The sequence below is a fragment of the Nothoprocta perdicaria genome, unplaced genomic scaffold (assembly GCF_003342845.1).
Source record: "Nothoprocta perdicaria isolate Ctin4 unplaced genomic scaffold, notPer1 scaffold_7, whole genome shotgun sequence".
Taxonomy (NCBI): Eukaryota; Metazoa; Chordata; class Aves; order Tinamiformes; family Tinamidae; genus Nothoprocta; species Nothoprocta perdicaria.
In genome coordinates, this window is record NW_020455976.1 from 1,718,001 (window position 1) to 1,724,119 (window position 6,119).

Genomic DNA, 6,119 nt, shown 5'->3' on the forward strand with positions numbered 1-6,119 from the left:
TGCAGCGCCTGGCCACGCCAGCCCCGGCACCCCAAAACGCCGCCCGTGCACCCGCCGCAAGGCACTGCCCCCRTCCCAGGCAGGATCGGGCCTGGGCACGCTGGGAACATCCAGGGCACCCTGGATGAGGCTGCTCGTCGTGCTCTGGGTGCCTGTCCCCAGCATGGGAGCTCAGGAGGGAGCTGCCAGCCCTCCTGCACCCACTGTCCCCCCAACCCTCTCTGCCTCCAGCTTCTGCTCAGACTGGACCCAAACATGGGGTGCAAGGGACACCCCGTCCCTCCCCAGTCCTGGGACACGAGGCTCTGCCCAAGWCGGCTCCATCTGCCAGCCCTGTGTAGGATGCAGGAGCCGGGGAAGGTCACCCAGCGCCCATGCCAGGGACCTGGCACCCCCCACACCCCACCGGGGATGCTAAATGGGGAGGGGGATCCTGCTCACCATCCCTGCAAGACGCTGCCCATTTCCAGGCATCATTAAAGAGCAATTAGCTGGAAATTAAGCTGAGAACAAGTATTGATTGGCTCATTAAGGCTGGGGGAGCCGGCTGCGGTGGTAGGAATTGCTGCCACTCGCCCTCATTACAGGCAAGGTTAAAGCTTGTGGTCGGGCGGCTCATTAAAAATGCTGGGGACCAATCGATGCCCCCAGCCCCGCGCCCCCCACCTTGGGKGCTGCCCTGTGACCTCTGGTGTGAGCTCAGGGGGGGACTGCGGCCTCCCGGGCCCTGGGGTGCTCGTGAACCCCTCCAAAATTCACCACTCGGGGGCTGCTCCCCAGGCAGGGATGAGTTTGTCAGGTCTCAGGGCCAGCTTTCAGCGGGCGCGGGRAGCTAGGAAGGGTGAAGGAGGGGCCTTGGGAATGGGATGAAAACATGGGCAGATGTGGAGATGGGATGAAGGCGGGTGGAGATGCACAGCAGAGCCCCCCATGCAGAAGACCCCGAGCCCCCCAGCTCCTGGTGTTCTGGGCACCAGGTCAGACCCAGCTGCAGAGCCCCGCTGTCCCCATCCCGCATCCGCCACCTGCCTCCATCCCGTCCCCGTCTCCGGCTCTCCCGCAAGGAGAGAGGCGTGTGCAGGCTGACAGGGGGAGCAGCGAAGGGGTGTCATCATTGTTTTTGTTTTCCTCGCACCACCCTGGAAATATATTGTATTCTCGGCTAATCCCGTTCAATTACAGCACAATAAAACACATAATAAAAACGTAATTCATTTTTCCCGAGCGCTCCATCTCCCCGCGTCTTGGCAAGCTATTAAAAATTTGTCTTCATTTTTCTGGCAAGAGCCTTGTACCTTTTCATCTTTAATTTATGAGAGCAGAATAGCGATTGACAAGCCCTTATTGCGCGGCGCGGGGCTGCATTATTTATAAGCTGCCAGGGCCTGGCTCGGGGGACAACCGTGYGATACGCCGGGGCTGGCAGGAGGCAGGGGTTCCTGGGCACCCCATGGGCTCCCCGAGCGGGCACAGGGCGCAGGCACCCTCAGAGCCAGCCTCGGCGGGAGAGCAGAGCCTGGGGACAGGACGGGAGAGAGGGGCACCAATCTGGTGCTGGAGATGAGTCGGGATGTTCAGAAGAGCCGGGATATGGGACAGCAGTGAGGGGAAACTGAGGCAGCCGGGTGCATGGGGAAGCACCCGGCACATGTTCCTCACCTGGTCCCAGAGGCCGGCGTCAGGCAGCCTGGGCAGCTGCCCGGCCTTGGCTTTGCAAGTCCCTGCTTTGCTGCCCCCTTCGCTGTGCACCCTGCAGGCGCRGGGGCCGTTCGGAGGGTGTCTGCTCCCATCCCTCCTCTCCCTGACCGGCCACCCATGGATCTCTCGTGGTCCTGGCACGACGCCGAGGAGGGCACAGCCGCTGCCGCGGGCCGGCAAACGCCCTCCCACGGCCACGTGCAGCCAGAAAGCRGCTTAAAAATAACGCGGCCGGAGCAGCGGCCACACAGGATGCAGATTTATCCGGACGCAGATTGAAGCCGAGCGCCCTGCGCGCCCGCGGCATGCGGGGGTGGGAGCGAGAGTGCCCGCRGAGGTGCCTCCCCAAAGCGGCTGTGCTAAAAAAAGCCTCCCGCCAGCTGGATGTGCCCGAGCGCGCGGGGAGGAGCTGCCGGGGCAGCTGCAAAGGCAGCGGGCTGGAAAAGAGGGCAAGGGCGACGCAGCCCGCGCGGGGCGCCGGCGCTCACCACGCGTCCCCCRGTCTCGGTTTCATACAAAGCACCTGCTTTTATTATTTGGTATATGTATGTTATACATGGTGTGTATATCAAAAGTAACTGGGGGAAAGAACGGTTTGGTTAAAGCCAGGGGAGGGAGGCCCTCTGAAAGCAGGCGCTGCAAAGAGAGCAGCCCTGCGCAGGGAGAGCGGCCCCCGGCACGGATGACATTGGGAAGGGAAGAAAGCGGGGCTGTTTGCAGAGATTAAAATGTGCAATTTGCTCTGGTGACAGGAGGCCAGAAAGCCAGATTAAATCAGTGCTCTGGAATAACCCACAGAGGAGAGGCCGGGGCAGCTGCAACCATGCACCCGGGGTAGGAGAGAGGTTGCTGGGTGCATCCAACATCACCCTGGCTTTTCTTTGGAGGAAGAGGAAGATGTTTTGTTCCTGTGGAGTTTCTCTCCATCCCTACGGAGCAGCAGCCAGGCTGTGGGGCACCGGCGAGTCCAGCCCTGMGGCTCGGTGGACACTGGGTTCAAACCTGGAGCGCCAGCCATGGCGCTGCATCGATCCCTGCTGCTTCCTGCTTTCCCAGCAACCCTGCACTGACCTTGGAAACTCAGTGCGTTCGTGGTGGCACCTCCTCGCCCAACGGCATCTCCATCCCTGGCTGCACCGGCCCCTCGCCAGCCTGCGCCGTGGGATGGAGCAGCTAAGAGCTCCCAGGAAGCACCCAGGGGTGCAGAGCAAGGAGGATCCCCGCATCCCGCTCCAAGGAGCTGCCCGGGTTTGTTCGGGAAGGACCAGCACAGGGGTCTGCGTCACTACCTACACACCAGGCGCTGGGACCTATGGACACACGAGAGCCAAGGGGAAGCAGCGGCGGCTCCGGAGGGCATCCTCGGGGCCAAGGGCAGCGGGCACTGCTTCAGAGCCCCTTGTTGAAGTAGACGAGCTCCACACCGGCAGCTTCCTCCCGGATCCGGGCTTGCAGGGACGGCTCCAGGCGGCTCACGTGCATGGAGCTGGGGGTAACGGGGGCTCAGGGCCGGGCACGGGCGAGCGGCCCTGCTGCCCACCCGCACACTTACCTTTTCTGCGGGAAGAGCGCGCAGCACAGCGGCGTGGCGAACACCAGGCTGCAAGGCACGACCAGGCAGGCCGTGAGGGGCGTCCCCAGGATGCGGCACCCCGCGGCGCCCCGCAAAGAGCCTTACCAGAGTCCCACAAGGCCGACCTGCAGCGGCGCGTTGAGGTAGGGGTAGCGCTGCGGGGAGAGCGTCGCGTCAGCGCGGGGCCGTCGGCGCCCGCCGCGCCGCGTTGCACCGTCCCCACCGCGTCCAGCCTCACCTTGAGGAACGCCCTCTTCTCCAGCGCGTTCATGATCACCGGYGGGATGGCTGGGGTGCAGGAGGGGGCCGTGAGCACCCGCGGGTGCCCGGGGCCCGCGCCGCGCGCCGCCGCACTCACCCATGGCCGGCGCTGCCATGCCGATGCGCGACACCACCACCTGGAAGATGGCCTTGCGCGCCGCCGCTGCCGACTCGCCCAGGCGGTTGCCGTTCTCGTCCGTGACGGGGATGCCCAGCTTCAGCTCCCTGCGTGGGTGGAGAGGGGCCYGGAGCGAGCCGCTCGGACGGGGCACCGGGGGATGGCGCAGCGCCCCGGTGCCCCTCGCCAAGGAGGAGAAATAGGMTGGAGATCAAGTCCACACTTTGGGGGGGATCTCGAGGCTGGATGGGGCCCCCTAAACCAAACCACCTCCATGCTTCGGGGTGGGGGACCCCGATGGGTGAGGAAGGAGCCCTGCAAAGCCCAGCGCCGCCCGGACCCACCTCTGCCTCATCAGCGGGATGTTGATGCAGTTGGCGGCAGCTACGGCGGCGAAGGGCACGTAGCGGCCAATGATGGCCGGCAAGTGCTGGGCGAGAAGAGGGGCACGTCACAAAATTCCTTTGGGGTCAGGGCTGGCTGTCCCCAGCTTTGCCATCAGGTCCCGTAGTATCCCAGGGTGTCCCTCCCCTCAGCTCCCAGCCCGGAGGGAGTTGGACCCCAGTGATGGTCTCAGCAGGACCATGAGCCAACGATGGCCAAAGGGGCCTTACCTTGGTGAGAGATTTGAGCCCCAAGGCGGTGACAACGGCGCCCGTGGTGGCACTCACATAGGCGGTTCCCAGCTGGCTGCAAGGGCAGGAGGGGACAGTGGTGAGCCGGGTCCCCACRGGCCAGTTTTGTGCCTTCCCCACTGCATCTGCCACCACAGCTCACGGCTGGCCACCATCGAAGAAGCTCCTTGCGATGGACAAGGGGCTCCGCCGAATCTGCCAGCATTTTGGGGGTGCTGAGGCGAGGGGGCTCACCTGGGGGTGATGGGTGCATCCCCGCTACGGTTGGTGTAGTTGACGATGGCGTTGAAGGACTGGTTCACCCACTGCCAGAAGAGCACAGCYGGCGTGGTCCTGCCAGGGGCACGGCATCACCAGGGTCTCCTACCCCACCACGGGGGTGGGACGCTCGCCCTCCTGCGCCCCAGGGGCTTTCAGGGGCCGGGTGAGCAGGAGGTACCTGTAGAAGGTCAGCATGCAGCCAGTGATGGTCATGTTCATGGGCACCTGGGCCGACATGCGCCCGATGAGCAGCATCTTCTCGCCCGTGTCGGGGTGGAAAGCCGAGTCGTAGATGTAYTTGGCCCGCCAGAGCTGGTCCTCCGTGAGCCCGGGGGGCACCGTGCCCGCCCTGCGGGGCACAGAAATGGTCAGACCCCCAGCTGCCTGCCCTGTAGCTCCGCACCCCAGTGCCATGGGGCATCAGCAGCCAGTTTTGGTTGCTGGTGATGGGCCAAGGGCAGGGGGTGCAGGTCCCCAAAACAGCAGGGACAAGCCACCTACATGCAGGCCCACCACAAGGACACAGGCCCCCAAAACCACCCCCCTCCGGCCCCCAGTCCAAAGTTGGCTGCTGGTGCCCCATGGCACTGGGGTGCAGAGGTGTCCCCCATGGCCCCCGTCCCTGTCCCCGCGCACCGGTAGCTCTCCACGACGCGCCGGGCCTCCTCCAGCGCCGCCCCGGACAGCAGCAGGTTGCGCGGGTCCGTCACCGTGAAGAAGTGCCTGGCCCGGCCCTGGAAGGTGCTCTGGTCCCAGCGGGGCTCCCGGATGTTGATGGTGGCMGGCAGGGAGGGTGCCATTCTCTGGGGACAGGGCGGGGGGAGAAAGTAGGGGAGGACCCTAGTGTCCCCCACACCTTTTGGGGGGGCAGATTTCACCCAACCCCAGGGGTGCAGAGGAGCTGGGGGGATCCTGCTTCACAATCGTGCTGAGTGGGGACCCAAAGGATTAGGGGAACCATAGAGCTGATCCCCAACATTCAACACCCCACATATACCAGCGAGGAGCCCCAAACCTGGCTGGCACCAGAAGACACCCCCAGCACCCTAACTTAGAGGCTTGGGCTCCCAAAGAGGATGGGGTCGGGGGGTCATAAGGGAAATGGGGTGTGCAGGGACCCCAAGAGGGGCTGGGGATGGGTGGTAAGGGCACCAAAAAGAAAGACCTGGCCTCAAGGCACAGAAAATCACAGCCCCTTCCGCAGGCGCTGCTTCCCGCAGCCGCCGCTTCCTCCCCGGCACTTCCCGCGCTGCCGCTGCTGCCTTCAGCCCCAGCCCTGGCTGGGGGGGGGTTAATCCGCCCACGCCGGACCCCCCCCACCAGCTGTGACTGCCCCCCCCGCCAGCCCAGCACCCATGGGGCCCTCGCCGGGGTGTCAAGCGGGTGACAAGGGGCCCTTTTTGATCCCATGGAGGGGGGGTGCAACTTGTGCCAGGGGGTCAGTGTCCCCCCCAGCTTGTGCCCCCAATATGTCCAATCCTCTCTTCTCCCGAAAACTCCCCGGGACGCCCGAACACGGGTGTCCCCACCCATGGCCCCGTGACATTCCCGTGGGGTGAGTCACCCCCCCCCC

At 64.8% G+C, this 6,119-nt stretch overlaps 1 protein-coding gene across 1 annotated transcript; it reads right to left on the reverse strand.

Moving 5' to 3' along the window:
- Window positions 1-2,495: 2,495 nt before the first annotated feature.
- On the reverse strand, window positions 2,496-5,346 carry SFXN3 (sideroflexin 3). Its single transcript, XM_026050628.1, has 10 exons — window positions 5,183-5,346; window positions 4,725-4,895; window positions 4,520-4,618; window positions 4,265-4,340; window positions 3,995-4,080; window positions 3,630-3,757; window positions 3,510-3,559; window positions 3,377-3,426; window positions 3,251-3,298; window positions 2,496-3,184 (listed from the first exon to the last, which is right to left on the reverse strand). Exons 1-10 carry the CDS (start codon window positions 5,344-5,346, stop codon window positions 3,088-3,090), a joined length of 969 nt encoding a protein of 322 aa, XP_025906413.1. The 3' UTR covers window positions 2,496-3,087.
- Window positions 5,347-6,119: the final 773 nt, after the last annotated feature.